General features: G+C 45.0%; 1 protein-coding gene across 1 annotated transcript in view; it reads left to right on the forward strand.

The window, feature by feature from the left end:
* Nucleotides 1-16,527, forward strand: part of LOC143142500 (low-density lipoprotein receptor-related protein 1B-like) — a 252,224-nt gene that overhangs the window by 150,181 nt on the left and 85,516 nt on the right. The window contains exons 46-55 of the mRNA XM_076303422.1: nt 1-80; nt 347-466; nt 1,248-1,361; nt 1,522-1,683; nt 2,601-2,723; nt 7,692-7,811; nt 8,482-8,610; nt 9,388-9,510; nt 11,168-11,308; nt 11,912-12,099. The exon at nt 1-80 is cut by the window's left edge and continues 49 nt beyond it. Coding sequence (XP_076159537.1) covers nt 1-80; nt 347-466; nt 1,248-1,361; nt 1,522-1,683; nt 2,601-2,723; nt 7,692-7,811; nt 8,482-8,610; nt 9,388-9,510; nt 11,168-11,308; nt 11,912-12,099 — 1,300 coding nt within the window. The remainder of the gene's footprint in view (nt 81-346; nt 467-1,247; nt 1,362-1,521; nt 1,684-2,600; nt 2,724-7,691; nt 7,812-8,481; nt 8,611-9,387; nt 9,511-11,167; nt 11,309-11,911; nt 12,100-16,527) is intronic.

Raw genomic sequence — 16,527 nt, forward strand, 5'->3', positions numbered from 1 at the left:
AGAGTGCGTTGACTATCAGCTGACCTGCGATGGGATTGCACACTGCAAGGACAAGTCAGACGAGAAAATGCAATACTGTGGTAAGAGGAATCTGTTCAAACAGGATTCATCTGATCATCTCACCGGTGACCTTGAAATGTTTTAGCCCAGGGGTCCAAATCAATAGATGAAGGTGAAACAAATAAATTAATTCTGAAGTGCTGGGAAACATAACAACAAACAAAGCTCCACACCTCCTCCACCTGCTCCACCTGGAACAGCAGTGTTTTATGCTAGCTCTACTTTTTCTTTACATCTCTCTATCCCCCTCTCTCTCTCTCTCTCTCTCTCCCTCTCTCATCCACAGAAAACCGAAGGTGCAGGCAGGGTTTCAAACCCTGTTACAACCAGCGCTGTGTGGCCAACAGCCGCTTCTGTGACGGAGTTGACCACTGTGGGGATAACTCAGACGAGGTGTTCTGTAACAGTGAGTGTACAGACACCCCAACATGAGGCACACACACACACACACACACACACACACACACACACACACACAAACAGAAAGAGAGAGAATGTATACTCAAATAGCCTAAGACAGCGTCTGTGACATCTTGAAATGGTAATGAAGGCTTAACCTTCCTAGAAAGCCTTTCATGAACTTAACTTTCCTAGAACGCATTTAATGAATTCATTTTGAAGTTGAATATGAACTGACTGAACTTGACACTGGCTTAGGGTAAACCAAAACAACTTCTGTAGCCAAGATAACAATGGACTCTGGAAAAAACATGCAAGGCCTCATTCAATCCAAAAAACCTGGTAGCATGTGTGTGTATGTGTGTGTGTGTGTGTGTGTATGTGTGTGTGTGTGTGTGTGTGTGTGTGTGTGTGTGTGTGTGTGTGTGTGTGTGTGTGTGTGTGTGTGAGAGAGAGAAAGAGAGAGAGAGAGAGAGAGAGAGAGAGAGAGAAAGTGTGCATACAGTATGTGCATGTGTGGAGTGAGGGGGTGCAGCTACAAAAGCCTGTGACTACACAGTCACATGCTGTCAATCCCATAGGAGGTGTAGGGAAACAGCAATTAACAACAATACCATCTGTCCCTCCATTGTAATCAGCCTTTTGTATGTTTGTTGCATCAGGCTGTTCTTCTTTCTCTTTATTTCCCTGGATGCTTGGGAGAAAAAAGGTGAATAAAGGCATTGTGCCATTTGTTTTTCTGGCTTACACATAGACCCGACATCTCTCTTTCTCTCTCTCTCTCATAGATTCCACATGCGGCGCCTCGGAATCCCGCTGTCAGGACGGTGGATGCGTCCCGAACTCGGCCTGGTGCAATCAGATTATCGACTGCGCCGACGCCTCTGACGAAAAGAACTGCGGTAAGATAAACCCCTGTGGTGTACTACGGTAAGGCATCATTATCTGCCCCCCCCATCCCATGAACACCCCCCCACCCCCCTGGTATTGTCTTTGCTCCCTAACCCCGTGCTCTCCCCCGCATGCTGATCTGTAATGTCTTGGGTGCCGCTGTGTTTGCAGATAACATGAGCTGCGTGGATTACTACCAGCTGGGCGCGAGGGAGACGCCGTTCCTCAGCTGCAACTCCACGTCGCTGTGCATCCACCCGTCCTGGATCTGCGACGGAGCCAACGACTGCGGGGATTACGCCGACGAAGCCCACTGCCAGGGTGACTGTCAGCGTTCGCATCTTAACGGCGCCTCCGCCACCTCTGTTCTCTCTGCCTCGTTTTTTTTTTTCTTCTTTTTTTCTCTTTCTTTCTGTTTCTTTTTTCTGCATATTTATGACCTTTGTTTTTTGTTTTCCAAGCACAATGATGTAACATTGAGAGCGGAAAATCGAAGCCTAGGGATGAAGTTTTGAATCATGAGCAGATTCTCTTGCTATTTGTAGCGAGCTACAGGAAGACTGAGGTCTTATCAGGTCTCAGGGTTTAGATTCAACCAGATTAATAGGGTTTCGAATTGGCCAAGTTGTAGGAACTGTATTACACCTCCCTAAGAACAGGCAGCGCTCCGCTATTCGGCAATCACTTTTGATCCCAGCTGCATTCCAAGCCTTGTGATCAGCTGTTGCATTTGGTGGGATTTGTAGCCCAGAAGGCCAGATGGGAACATTTTCTTGAGAAGAAAAGGGTCATCATTTCATAAAAAGGAGAAGGTTTTTGCTAAGTTGGTTTGCAAAGTTGGTTTTGTAAATTCATCGTCTAAGTCTTACATTGATCTTCCCTCAAAGCATGGCTTAGTCTTTGATGTGTTGGAATGGATAGTAATTTGGTAGTAACACCGAAAGCTTATAGTTTTTAATTTAGTGATCAGTGCTGGCGTGGTTGAAGTGGTTCCATATAAATGCGCTTTGATCATGTGATTTGTTTGTGCATTCCACTTTCAAGTTGTTTCCTCGTAGCCTCACGCCTGCGTTACAACTTTTTCAACGATTCGTCCAGCATTTATCTGAATCAATCTCCGCTTCTAATTTGGCCGGAGATGTGTCGCTGTGCAGCGTCTTTGTCAGATTCCCATTGATCGGGGCTAGTTAATATTCCAGTGATTGATCCCTTAAGTCAACCTCCTGTTATTGTGCTCTCCGATCCCGCAGCGTCTGTTGGACACACTTGTGAAGACGGACACTTTGCCTGTCCCAGCGGAAACTGCATCTCCAGCGTCTGGCTGTGCGATGGACAGAAGGACTGCGAGGATGGAGCGGATGAGTTTCAGTGTGGTAAGGCCAGACACACACACACACACACACACACACACACACACACACACACACAGAAACTGACCAGGAGGCCCACTCCACTTTCAGGGTCTGCTGCACAGGAGGCAGAGGACACACACTCACAGACATACACACACACAGACACACACACACACACACACACACACACAGACACACACACACACACACACATGCACTTTAACACACAACTGACCAGGAAGCCCACTCCACTTTCAGTGGCTGTTGATGTCCGAGGCAGAGGACAAACACACACACACACACACACACACACACAGTGAGATAGAGTACAGAATGTTTCAAAGTGACAAAGGGTAGCCATTAATCCAGCTGCCCAGCTGATTAGAGAGCAGGACGACTCTGATAAAGTCGATGCGTATAAAGCTTTTCAGTGTTTCCTTGTTTCCTCATTCCATTATTCCTAGACCTGCTTAACTTTTTTTTTTGCTACAGAAGGAACTTTAAACTCATTTTTTTTTCTGCCAAGCTACAAAGCTGTCTTGTGAGATGAAGTGGGAATAGAAACTTCTTAAATACATTACAGGGACTTTTCACTTTACATAAAGGCGCAAGCGAGAAGTCGGAAATGGACAGAATAATTATGGAATGTGCTGACCTGTATTGCGGTTGTCATGGTGAAGTGGAGGACATTATGCCTGTGAATGAATAGATGATTGTGCGGCAGAGGACCGCAACGCTGGTTGAGGCTGTCGGTCACGCACATTAATAATTCAAGTCTGATTTTGCGAAGGGAGCCTTGTTAATCACAGAATGTGACACTTGAAAATCCATTTCGCTGTAACTGTAGCATTGTTAATCATCTAATATTAATAACGACATCAGGGCATCCTACTCCACACTCAGTAATGAATGGAATGGAAGAAGATATGTGTGTGTGTGTGTGTGTGTGTGTGTGTGTGTGTGTGTGTGTGTGTGTGTGTGTGTGTGTGTGTGTGTGTGTGTGTGTGTGTGTGTGTGTGTGTGCGTGTGCGCGCGCATCCTCCAGCCTCAATAGAAAGGGCTCTTATGGCCGAGGGCTGATTTCATTCAAGCCCACAAATTCCTCTCACTCTGTTTGCTTTCATTTAAAAGGACACATTTTTTAACCAAATTTTGAATGGGAGAATTCATTAAAATGCATGAGAGACCGAACGTGTGAAGTCCATCTGTCTCGTTTGTTGACAGCTACACACACCCAAGGAAATGTCATGATCGTGATTGGCTGCGGTGATTAGCACAATTTTTATTTATTTATTTATTTTAAGTTAGAGTTGAATGATTTAGAGTAGCTTTTTACGACACTACATTATGAGGAGTTGAAAATGTAAATTTGTCTGCGAAAAAAAATCAAATTTCAGGAGACCTTGAAATTGGATGATAACTAGATGTACCGCAGAGCGGTACAAAATATGACCGCCGCCCAGTCCAGCACATTTTTTCCACAAAAATAAATCACGCTGAAAGGCCTATATGATTCTAACTGTCTCACTAAATTGCATTATCCACACTCAATTCTCACTGGTATCTGCTAGACAACAAGTACCAAAACATGATTAGTGCATAGATTTCACATGTAAAATTCATTTTATACAACCCCACCTCCATCTTGCCTGTTCATAATTCTGAGAAATTCTTGAATTGTGTGCATGTGTGCATGTACATGTTTATGTTATGTGTGTGGGTGTGTGTGTATGTGTGTGTGTGTGTGTGTGTGTGTGTGTGTGTGTGTGTGTGTGTGTGTGTGTGTGTGTGTGTGTGTGTGTGCGTGCTTGTGTGTGTGCCTGCGTATGTGCCTGTGCATGCAAGCGTACATATGTCTACTATGTGAGTATGTGTCATACGTATGATTACTGTGAATGTATGTGTGTGTGTGTATCTGTTTGTGCACATGTGTGCACATGAAATGGGTTAACATGACCCCTGGAGGCAAACATACGGAAAAAAATGGTCATCCTAGGCCCTACAGTTCTCAAGATATTCACAGAGAACTGTGTCTGCCCTACCCTCCTTTCGGGGGTCCAGTCCAGCGGGGGGGCTACAGATCAAAACGAAAAATGACGGTTCCATGCTATCCATTGGGGTTACATGCCAAATTATTTTATTGTAAGGCCCCCCATGAACGAAAGTACACAAAACTTGGCATGCATTCGGAGGGTGTCATAATGATCCTACACTTTTATTTTCGTGCAGTTTTGACCTTGTCAGCCAGAGATATTGTGATGAAAACACCTGATTTTTTGCTTTTTCATTTTTAACTAGGTTGGCGCTATACATGAAATAAGTGGTAATGGGATGGGTTGACATGCCCCCTTAAGACCAACATACATAAAAAAGGTGGACCTCCTAGGCCCTACGGTTCTCGAGATATTCACAGAAAACTGTCTCCGGCCACCTACAGGCCAGTTGGTGTATAGTAACATAAATGAATTTATTGTGTGGCCCCCCATGAACGGAATTCCACAAAACTTGGCGTGCATACAGAGGGTGTCATAATGATCCTACCCATCCAATTTCGTGCAGTTTTGACTATGTTAGGTCACAGATACCTGCGATTACAACACCTCATTTTTACTTTTTTGTGTTTAACTAGGTGGCGCTATACATGAAATGAGTGGTTATGGAATGGGTTGACATGGCCCCTTGAGATCAATATACAAAAAAAAAATGGTCCTCCTAAACCCTACGGTTCTCGAGATATTCACAGAAAACTGTGTCTGCCCTACCCTCCTTTCGGGGGGTCCAGTCCAGCGGGGGGGCTACAGATCAAAACGAAAAACGATGGTTCCATGCTATCCATGTGGGGTTACATGCCCACCAAGTTTCGTGTACCCCGGTCTTTCAGTGTCCCGGGAATCATTGACGGAAATTTGGGCATGCGAAAAAGAAAAAAAAAATCTGACTAAACCTATATGACCGCCGCTTCGCTGCGCGGCGGTCATAATAACAGGAAACGGTCGATAAAGGAGAATGTACTAAGCAGCCCAAAATCAGAGTTTATGCAGTTTAAAACCTGGAGGAGAATCCAACATCATCAGGTATTCCATGAGAAAGGCCTTGTGAAATCCAACTGGACTATTACAGTAGGTTCCATCTGGACGTAGAGGAATGTGGCTTTCCACTGCATAGACATCACTGCAATCAAACTTGAGTTAGTGTGTACAGTAACATCAGTGCCTTTGACACTTGCACACTACTGTCTCATCTATACCTAATCTTAACTACTAACACTAATTGTTTGTCTTTACAAACAAATCAGTGTGGTTTGTGTTTCTTACTCAATGCATTGTTTTGTATTGTGGTCAATGGAAGGTTAGTTTTACTATACTGGTCTATCTGAGCTTTGGAACTATGTAAACTCTAGTGTGTAACCTGTGGTGGGCTGTGGTGTGACGGCTGCATAAAAAGTGGTATATCCGGGAGTGTCAGGGCAAAGTAAACAGCCGTCTGTCCTGCTGAGTGGCAGAGGTATTCCGATTCCCGCAAGACTTTGTCACACGGACTTGCACACAATTGTCCGAATATACAGCCGTCAAACAGTAGTGTCAAAGAGTGGAAACAAAACTGAAAGACTCTAGTAGTCTAGAGTTGTCGGCAGGTAGCCTGTCAAAAAAAAAAAAGGCCTTTAAGCCGAACTGCAGGAGCCTCCGGCCTTTTCCTATTATTCTCCTACTGATCTCTCAGAAAGAGACCTTCCCACTCACACTGTCAGATGCATGGAATCGGTTTGTCCATTTCCTGGTACCTATCTGCCCGTTGTCTTTTTTCCGGAGCTTTCTAAGAAGCCGTGAATGGTGCCGTATGTGCAGTTGGTCTCCCCGCCGAGTCTGATCATTTGTTTTTCCACTCTGGTCAGACCCTGAGAGGGAATTGCCTCAATCTCCTCTTCAAAGTCGACAGCTATAAGGCCATGTGGAGGATGTGTTTGTGTTTGTGTTTGTGTTTGTGTTTGTGTTTGTGTTTGTGTTTGTGCGTGCGTGCGTGCGTGCGTGCGTGCGTGCGTGCGTGTGTGTGTGTGTGTGTGTGTGTTTCTTTGTGTGTGTGACCTTGTGGTGGCCAGTGACTCAGTTGGATTTTGGTTGCTTTAGTTTTATTGTTCATACTTTTATGATTCATTGTTTTATTTCTGTTTTGTCTAAATATTTTTTTTTTCTCCGTGGCAGGGACCATGTTCCTCGTCCTCGATTTTGTTGTTCTGGTTACTTTGGATGATTTCTGGCCAACGTCCGGAGAAATGTCCAGTTGTTTTGATTTCACACCACTTTTCTGGACTCAGCCTTTGGCCCACAGGGAATGAGAATGACCGCCATCACCCCATGAGGGGAAGAGCCATAGAGAGCCGTGTTGCCACACGATCAATGGCCAGTACAAATAGAAAAACAAACAAGTGAAAGAAGCAAATCACCCGACACGCCCGACCCGTAGGAAGCGCTTACGGCAGCACCACCAGCCTCCAAATGGCATTTACTGTATCTGTTGTTCCACTGCATCTGTAATGCAGAAGAATTATGACCCAAAAAATGCAACCTAATACAGCTCTGTCTTCATGCTGCACATTTATCAGCTAAAGGGCAGAACTGCACAAAGAAAAAGAAAAAAGGATAATTTCGCGTCTCCATTTGCCTTGTGGGTTGTCCATGATGGGCTGCTTTGTGTGGTGAATACAGAAACCCAGGATGAGTTCTCAGTCTCTGTGCTCCCTGACCATTAAAATAACGTTTATTTTCTTCCCCAGCAGCTCAGCAGTGGATGAAGCTTGCGCTGCCATAAACTATTGAAGGCGTACTGCTTTACAGTGTTTCAGCACAGTGTGTGTGTCTCTTGCGTGTAGCTTCTTTTTTCTGTCAGTGGCTCATTGTCATGTTAAATCTCTCTTTCTCTCTCTTACTCCTTCTCTTCTTTCTCTCTCTCTCTCTCTCTCTCTCTTTCTCTCTCATTCTCTCTCCCCTGCAGACTCCTCGTGTCTGTGGAACCAGTTTGCGTGCTCCAAGCACAAGTGCATTGCCAAGCAGTGGCTTTGTGACGGAGAGGACGACTGTGGAGACGGCTTGGACGAGAGCGAAGGGATTTGTGGTAAATCGGTGTGAATTTTGCGTGTCATGCAGGCGATTATTCACGCCTGACTCTCCTAAACCAAACACAACAACAACAACTACGGAAAAAAAAGTCAGAGCAAGTGACTGTCAGTTGTCGATGGCTCAGCAATAATCATCTATTTATCTTCACTGAGGGCTATCTGGGATAGCCCAGTGCCCTGGACAAACACAGACAAACATTTAAGTCATCGATTTCCTTTGCTGCATTAAAGGTCAGCCTGGAGCAGATTATTACTTGTGGTCTCCCACAGGAACTCAATAGAGGTCTCTTGAGTTGATCAGCTGACCTACCTCATTTACCCACGCTTTCTCCGCTCTCTTTCTATCTACCCCCTCTCTCTATCCCTTCCTCTCCACCTCCCTGTCGCTATTCTTTTCCTAATCCCTCTCTATCTCTATCTCTCTGTCTTTGTCTCTGTCTCTCCATCTGTCTCCACCCACCTCTCTTCCATGCCCATCCCTCCACCTATTTCTCTCCACTCATCTCCATCCTTCGCTCTTCACTATTTCTCTCCATCCATCTCTCCATATTGCTCATTCCAACCTCGTCTCTCCATCCATCTCACCACCCTCTTCTCTCTGTCCATCTCTCCATCCCTCTCTCTACCTCCGTCTCCACCTCCTCCATGTCCTCTTCCCTACCCCAGGGTCAGTGACGTGTGGCTCCGGTCTCTTCAGCTGCCCCGGCTCCTACGGCTGCGTGCCCAAGCGCTGGCTCTGTGATGGGGAGAGAGACTGTCCCGACGGCAGCGATGAGCTGGCAGCAGCTGGCTGTGGTAAGGGACTCCTTGATAAAGAACCTGTGCTAAGGATCAGATGCTTACTTACATGTGCAAACAGCTTCTTTTGCTTGAGTAATCCCAAAACGTACGCGACCACACACAAATGATCTGAGGTCGTTGAACATACTATACTGTATGTGGATGCTGGACAAAGTTCTTACTCCCGATTTGTGTAGGGTTTAATGCAAGTTAAGTAGATTGAAGTGGGTTAATTGGCATTAAATCACATTTGTTGAGAATTTACCATTACAGTTGCCCTGACAACCGTGCATTTTTATCCCACATCTCTTCCCAACCTCTCTCTTGATTCAGAGAGTGTTTGCAGAGCTTTGCAGATGGATATTTGCACACACTCAAATTTATTTCAGCCAAATTTTTAATAAAAGCAATTAAAAAATATCCAAAAGTTGGAAGTGAAACCCAGCCACAGATTGGGAACCACATCAGAGTTGACCCAAATGCACAGCTATGATGCCCTTCCCTCTGTCTTTACTATGTCCAGTGTTCTCCTGAGAACTAGCCCTCAAGGCCCTCTGCTTCAGTGCTATCCATGACTCAGGGCTACCTGTGGGTTTGGTGATGCAGTTTGTGGGATACTGTACATTTTTTCATGCTTTTCCACAAAATTAATACTTTATCCGTCTGACCTTCTCTGTATCTCCTGCACTCTCTCTTTATCTCTCTCTGTCTCTCTCCATCCCCCCTCACTCTCTCTCTTTCTCTCTCTCTCTCTCTCTCTCTGTGTCTTTTATTCTCGCTCTCTTCCTTAAGCTCCTAACACCACATGCAGAGAAGGCACCTTCCGCTGTCGCAACCAGAAGTGCATCCCTAGACAGTATGTCTGCGACCATGACGACGACTGTGGCGATGGCTCTGACGAACACCCACAATGTGGCAAGTCCTCCTCTCCTCTCCTGTCACACACACACACACACACACACCGTAACAAGCCCCGATAACAGCTCCCGCGCTGATAACAGCACTGACACACATTTCCAGAGTTTAAGGCAGTTTGCCGCCCTCATCGTTCATGCTTGACAGCTCAGATGAATGTATTCCATTTTTTTTTCTGAGCACTGAGGTGATGCAACTGTAATCTACTGGCTCTACATCAAGCTGTCAGCCTTTAGTGCTGTATGCCAGCAGGCTGTTACTCAGAACATATGGCGCTGTGGCCCACGCTGGTAGTACAGCCGTGAAAGCCCAAAGGTGGAGCCTTACATGTCGTTTACTTCATGATTTGTGGAGAAGGAGATTGTGATGAAAGAGGTTGTGACCAATCTAAGGATGGTCTGTTCTTCACCTGATGGTTTTTCATGAATGATAAAATGATGAAGGCTCTGTGAAAATTCTTGTGAATGGTTAAGCATCATTTTTTGAATAATGATAACAATAGGAAAGTCAAGTGAAAGCCCTGTAGTTTAACTAATAGTTTGTGAAAAATTATGTAATTGCTAGTAAATGCCTCTAGTTTACAAGATGATTTTTGAAGATTGGTATTGTGATGATAAGTCTTATGACTAGTCATTTGCCTGATGATGATAATAATAATATTGTGATGACGGGTCTGTAACAACTCTAGGGAATCTCTATAGTTTATCTAATGATTAGTTTGGCATAAAAGATGTGAGCACAACAGCCGGGCGGGCAATTTAAACTTTTCGTGCACAGAGTGGAAAAGACTGGTGTAATGTTTTATGGACGTAGGCCATACGCTCACGTCTGGTATAGCTATTTCTACATCAGGACGTGGTGGCTCACGAGGTAGAGGAGTCGATCAGTTTTTGAGATGTCTCCTCCCGACCCCGTCAAAGTGTCCTTGAGCGAGACACTGAACCCCAAACTCCCAGTGTACTGATTGAGATCATGTGCATGGCAGCCTCTGCCATCGTTGTATCAAGGTGTCAGTGAATGGGTGAATGTGAGGCATTACTGTGTAAAGTGCTTTGAGTGCTGGGATGAGTAAAGAAGCTCTATATAAATGCTGTCCATTTACCATTTAACACTATTGATTATAGTGGGAGCTAATTGTTGCAGCATAAGCTAACGCTAATGGAATGCTTCAGCTTCGCGCCCGTAGTAGCCTGGCTGTAGGAGAGGTTGTGTGGGAAGTGAATGTGCTGGGAGGAGTAAAGAAGTGCTATATAAAGAAGTGCTATATAAATGCTATATAAATGCTGTCCATTTACTATTTAATGCTATTGATTATAGTGTGAGCTAATTGCTGTAGCATACGCTAACGCTAACGGAATGCTTCAGGTGCGTGCCAGGTGTAGCCTGGCTGTAGGAGAGGCTGTGTGGGAAGTGAATGTGCTCATGTCCTCAACTCATGTGATGTTTCTCTCCTCTGGTTCTTTTTCTTCACCTCAAATGTCTCCTGTGTCCTCATTCTGCCTCTGTTGTTCCCGTCCTCCTCCCCCTCCTCCTCCTCATCTTTCTCTCTTTCCTGCCTCTCTCTATCCCCCTGTCCTGCACTCTTCCCCTCCTCTTCTCCTTCCCTCCTCATCTTATCTCCTATTCCACCTTTCCGTGCATGTGTGTGTGTGTGTAGAGTATCGTTCCTGCAGACTGGGCGAGTTCCAGTGTGCCGACGGCCGATGTTTGCTCAGCACCCAGTGGGAGTGTGACGGTGTCTCAGACTGCCCAGACCACTCCGACGAGCTGCCACACAACCCCAAGTGCTCCGCCGCAGGCAAGCCCACAGCCCCACACACACCTCAGTCAGCTCCACTGCACACTGCTTTCTCTCTCTCTCTCTCTCTCTCTCTCTCTCTCTCTCTCTCTCTCTCTCTCTCTCTCTCTCTCTCTCTCTCTCTCTCTCTCTCTCTCTCTCTCTGTGTGTGTGTGTGTGTGTGTGTGTGTGTGTGTGTGTGCCAGTCCATGCATATGTTAGGGTGAGTGTGCGTGTGTGTGTGCAAGTGCAAGTCCATCTGTGTGTGTGTGTGTGTGTGTGTGTGCATATGTGGGTGAATCATCTGTGTATGTGTGTGTGACAGGGAGATATATATAAAAAAAAATGGATGGAAAGAAAATGTAATGAGAAGGAAATATATTTTACCACCTGTGAAAACAGATCATTAAAAAACAGTTAACCATGAAAGTATATAGTCTGTCTTGGCTAAAGTCTATGTTGCTTGGCCTTGACTGTTTCAGGAGTGTGTATGTGTGCATGTTTTCCCTGTGTCAGGAGTGTGTATGTGTGCATGTTTTCCCTGTGTCAAGAGTGTGTATGTGTGCATGTTTTCCCTGTCCTGCCATGAACTCTGATAGTGCGGCCCTCTGCTCCGTGCTTTAGAAAGTTTGTGCAACGGTTCATTCTTCATGTGTGGCAACGGCCGTTGCGTACCACTGGCCAGCGTGTGCAATCTCCGTGACGACTGTGGCGACCGCTCAGATGAGAGGAACTGCAACGTCAATGAGTGTCTCAACCGGCGAGTCAGCGGCTGCTCGCAGGACTGCCTGGACCTACCTGTGGGATACAAGGTGTGCAAGCACACAGGGGTTAAATTGGGATTTGTTTATGTGGGCGGGGGGGGGGGGCTCTTCGTTTGGTTTTTAAACCAAAAAATGGCACTTTCTGGAGAGTTTTGTGCAAAGAAATGGAGAAACCAAGTCTTACATGATATGTGCAAAACTGTACGGTTAAGAGCCTATACAGTACTTTGCATTGTTGTAGTATCTACAGGTGTTAGGGCATTTAGCATTTACATTACTGTTAATCAGTCATCATTTGATTACACATTGTATTACTTTGTTATGATATAAGAACTGACCCATGCAATGTGCCAAACATGTGCCACATGTTGTGAAAAAGGTCAGGAAAAGTGAGATGCTTCATCAGTAAATCATACAGAAGAGACAGCATATGAGTAGGGGGTCCGCTAGAGTTGTATTCTGTAGTACCCACCATGCATATCTGCTAAGAACAGTGCGCCAATCATCATCTTCTAATGTATCCTTATGTTGAGATGTCCATTCTCTTTGCCCCAACTATCATTTGTGCGCAAAGCATGTTTCAATTAAAACATTACACAAGCTATTTTTATTGTTGTGTAATATTGAACGATTTCATGAATAAATTAAACATTGAAAAAATGCAGCAGCAGTGGCGGCCCACAGCTCGTTTTTTCAGTAGGTCTTCTCGAACATTTGCGTATCCACATCCCGCGCAACTAAGGACCTCCCAGGAACATTCATCAAAAAAATAAAGCCTAAGCCTACCTAGATAGACCTCTTTGTTTTGTCATTATGCAAAGCTGATGATCATAATTCATGCCATTGTATTCGGGCCAACAGTTGTTTACAGAAAAAGTGTAGGAAAATGTCCCTGCAACAGGTCTGTGAAATTAGGCTAATTAAAATAAATGGCCTGCCAGGGAACAAACTAGTTTAAAATCACTTTAATATTTTAGCAATTCATTCAAGGGGATAAATTCATTGGATGAGGATTCTGTCGTTCTGGTTGCCTTTTTGTGGTAGCTTATCTGCTGTTGTGCACTTGCTTTCGGAATGCATGCGCGAATGGTGCGTGATGGTCAACGAGATTAAGCAGCTGAACAAGAATACGGCTCCGCCGAGACAAAATAGACATGTCGTTTTTAAAAATCTTTAATTTATTGTCAGAAATATCATGTTTTCAAAAAGCATCACTTTAATCAAATTTTATGCGGCATACTGTAGGCCTATTTCCAGTAGGCAACAAGCAGGCACATCTGGACACAAACGAGCAGGCTTATGTGCTGGGGCTGAGCCCCGGAGAGCCCCGGCCCAATTTAACCACTGAAAGCACACGTGTGTGTGTGCACACATACGCACAGACAACCACACAAACACATGCACGTGCACACACACACATACCCTCTGCTTCAGTGCTATCCATGACTCAAGGCTACCTGTGGGTTTGGTGATGCAGTCTGTGGGATACTGTACACTTTCACATGCTTTTGTAAACAATATTAATACTTTATCCGTCTCACCTTCTCTGTATCTCCTGCTCTCTCTCTATCTCTCTCTTTCTCTCTGTCTCTCTCTCTCTCTCTCTCTCTCTCTCCCTCTCTCTCTCTCTATCTCTCTCTTTCTCTCTCTCTCTCTCTCTCTCTCTCTCTCTCTCTCTCTCTCTCTCTCTCTCTCTCTCTCTCACACACACACACACACATACATAAATACATTCCCCTCTCTCTATTTCTCACAAACACACACACACACACACACTCTCTTGCACAAAACCCACAGCCTCCAATCCCCCCATGTCCCACTGATCCCTCCAGACACAAAGTCACCCCGATCGCTTTCACAAGAAAGCCGAGCCTACAGGGTTAGAGGCGGGAGTGTGTTTGCTTTGGTTGGGGATTAGCGTGTTTAGCGTGTGTTCGCTAAAGAGTTCATTAGAGGCGAAGTGCCGTGTTTCAGCGCGCCACTCAAACAAACACCCACTGCAGCCCCGTAAATGCCAATTACATTCCTCCCGTCTGAGAAAATACCAGGCGGCATGAGAGCAGAGGTGGGATCAGCAAATCTGCCCCTGGGTCACGCACACACACACACAAACACACACACACACATATCTGCCCCTGGGCCACGCACACACACACACACACACAAACACACACACACACATCTGCCCCTGGGTCACGCTTATCAGGCCCGTAAGTATCAGGAAAACAAATGGAATAAGCCATTGTGACCTGCAGCTGACGTACATGCAACACATCTGTCTGCACACACTAACACAAGAATAAATGGCCTGATATGTGTACATACACACTTACAAGACACATACACACACACACACTGTACACAAACACACACACACACATACACACACACACACTTATATACACATTAATCTCTCCAGCACATACACAGGCAGACACACACAGATTTTCAATAGTTAACTGGTAGTTTTGTGTTTCTGAAATCCTCTGTGCTGAGAGAGCCTGAGAAACTCTGGGGTTGTTATAATAGGTTAGGACACACACACACACACACACACACACATACACACCTGTATAGGACTATAGTTGGTCCACTGTTGCCACTGTTGTGGCAGTTAGGGACACAGATGGCCAGCAGATGTGAGGGTGGCTGTCATTCAGGTCACCTCCTCACACACTCATGTACACACACACACACACACAGATTCCCCCTCTTGGGAGCCACAAGAGGCTGACGCTGCTGGAGCAGACAGTCACCACGGTGACAGTGCTGTCATTAAGACCAGCGGAGAGTGACAGCAGGGGTGCCGGCCATGAAGCCTCATGTGTCATTGCAAGACTCTCCACACACACACACGCACACACACACACACACATGTACGCACACACACACACACACACACGCAAATGCCCACATGTACGCACACAAACACACACACACACACACACACACACACACACACACACACACACACACACACACACACACACACACACATGCCCACATGTATGCTTATAAACACACACACACACACACAGGCTCGCACACACACACACACGTCATGTGTCATCCGCCCAGCTCTCCACACATCTTGGAACAGCATGGCACAGGAGACTGCCAAACCAGGACACACTCACCTGCTCCCCTCCCAGTTTAAAATCGACCTTCACACACACACTCATTCACAGTCTGTAGAACCCAATAATGTAATCATTTCCAGATAATGTAATAACTCCCAAATCACCTCATAACTCCATCAAATATGTGTCGAACCTGATAATGTAATAACTTCCCAATAATGTAAAAATGGCTTTTATACATTAATGGGATTATTGCATTATTGGTCTTAACCTTTTTTTCAGAAACCAATAATGTAATAATGTTCCAATAGCATACAGTAATAACGTGGACAATGTTCTACCAATAACCGGGGACCAGGCAGAAGACTTATGTAGACAATCATTGTCGATCAAACAGTGGCTATATTTTATTTATTTATTTTTTTATTGGGGGCCAATTGTGTTTCTACTTTTTATTATTAGAGGACAAGTAGCGATGCTGCGTCGGCACCTAATTGGGTCTGTACATGATCTTATTAGGCGGGGATCACACTGACCAGCAGCAAGCAGCAGGTTTTCCTATTGTTGTCTATGGTTCTTCTGCAGTGAAACGTGGCAGTGCTAGCGTAATGCTAGCATTGAAAAAGCTGAGCGCAACGCACCGCAAGCGTATTCAATTGTCAGTTAAGGCAAACCGTTTGTTTTACCATAGGAACGAGATAGAACTTATCATGGTCTGAGCGTTGTGTTACAGTACGCTTGCCGCTGCCGCTTGCCGTTGGCCAATGTGATCCCGCCTTAGGAACCCATTGTGTTTCTTCCTTTATCTGCTTTCCTCCTTTGCCATTGGAGTTTATAACAGTCTATAAAACCATGTAGTAAAAAGTTCTGAAATGTGGCACACCTACTGGGGACAGTGTTATGACTCATTTCATGAAGTGTCATGTCTGTGCCTTGACATGGCTGGATTTTAAGTTCTTATGTATCTGATTTTAGTGATTTTAAGTTCCAGAACAGGAGATTGTCGTACTGGATGTGTCTGTTGCTTAGTAAGAGATAACAGTGATTTTGAGTTTTTCGCAGGCCTCAGATTTTGACCAGTTATCAGAGTTTTGGCTACAAATGATCACCGATTCTCAATAGAGGTATTGGTCTGGACCATATCAGTTCATTTTCTGTTTCAGTTGCAACACTGCTTGGCCCCCATCTATTGGTGGCATGCTACCAAAATATTTGGCAAGTCATAACAATAAAGGGAAATTATTACATTACTGTGTTCTGGAAAACAAAGTTAACCAATATATTTGAGTATTGGTTCTTGAGTGCTGCAGAAAGTTTCATTCACATTAATTGGCCTTTCCAACATTTGGAGGTCTGTTAAATCCATATAATGACCCCTGAAAATATATAATAACCA

The sequence above is a fragment of the Alosa pseudoharengus genome, unplaced genomic scaffold (genome assembly GCF_046254945.1).
Source record: "Alosa pseudoharengus isolate Yale_2024_CS ecotype anadromous, Long Island Sound unplaced genomic scaffold, YU_APseudo_1.1 YU_APseudo_1.1_scf_24, whole genome shotgun sequence".
In the NCBI taxonomy this organism is placed as follows: Eukaryota; Metazoa; Chordata; class Actinopteri; order Clupeiformes; family Clupeidae; genus Alosa; species Alosa pseudoharengus.